Genomic DNA, 892 nt, shown 5'->3' on the forward strand with positions numbered 1-892 from the left:
GTATCTATGCTGTCCCAGACATCTCATCGGGAGTCCAAATCGCGCCCGTCGACTTTGGCGGTTGCGGATGAGGTTACGCCAGCGGGCGGGGTGGACCCACCTGTCGCCGTTCACCGGTGCCCCGTCCGACCTCGTGCCCTTTCCTTTCCGCAAAGGGCCTGCCCGCCAGCATGAGGGCGAGAATGTGTGCTCGATGTTCCACGGTCCACTAGGCAACACCTCGCTCATAAATCCAACAGGGCGTCGTCGTCACCGTCCCACCCCTTGCGTCTGCTGACGACAATTTTCTCCTCCTCCTCCTTCTTTTCGGCAACGGCGGAGAGGAGCTCCTTCAGCTGGGTCTCGGTGGCCTTGCTGCGCAGCTGGCCTGATTGGGCGAGCATGATGAGTCGGTTCTCGACGTCCTGTACGCGATGTTCCTTGACGAGGCCGATGCGGCCCAGGCAGTCGGCCGCCTCCGGGTGCAGGATCTGGTTGAGGATTTGTCGCCTGACTCTAACACATGCATACACTCAACAAGCATACTACCGTAACACTTCGAACCACGCAAACGAGCATGAAATTTTGCTTTCTGTGGTCCTGGTAGTATTCGAGTGCAAGTCATCTTCTTATCACCGTTGTGTCGTAGGGCCGGAGGTATCACAACGCAGTCTTGGTAGCCATCGCTGGTCATGATACTGCGGATGTGCTACAACACCACTCAGATCATTTTACAACTTCTCTTGGCAATAATTTAAGCAAGACTGGTTTCACAAATGTCCTCAGCTGCCTCGATGAGCTTCGGGTGAGCGTCGAGGCGGGATGGATTATTTGACGGGTACTCGGTGAGCCAATGAAATGAAGCAGTGTTTCCTCCCGCGTCTCATGGTGAAGGGGGATAATCCACCAGCGA

At 55.9% G+C, this 892-nt stretch overlaps 1 protein-coding gene across 1 annotated transcript; it reads right to left on the reverse strand.

Annotated features, from left to right (window-relative positions):
* Positions 1 to 224: 224 nt before the first annotated feature.
* Positions 225 to 558, reverse strand: EsH8_XV_000005 (DNA-binding protein; the record flags this gene model as incomplete). The annotated part of the gene is made up of 2 exons (XM_083274046.1): positions 225 to 470; positions 526 to 558. 2 exons carry the CDS (start codon positions 556 to 558, stop codon positions 225 to 227), a joined length of 279 nt encoding a protein of 92 aa, XP_083120578.1.
* Positions 559 to 892: the final 334 nt, after the last annotated feature.

This window comes from Colletotrichum jinshuiense, chromosome 15 (assembly GCF_051148585.1).
Source record: "Colletotrichum jinshuiense chromosome 15, complete sequence".
NCBI classification, from domain to species: domain Eukaryota; kingdom Fungi; phylum Ascomycota; class Sordariomycetes; order Glomerellales; family Glomerellaceae; genus Colletotrichum; species Colletotrichum jinshuiense.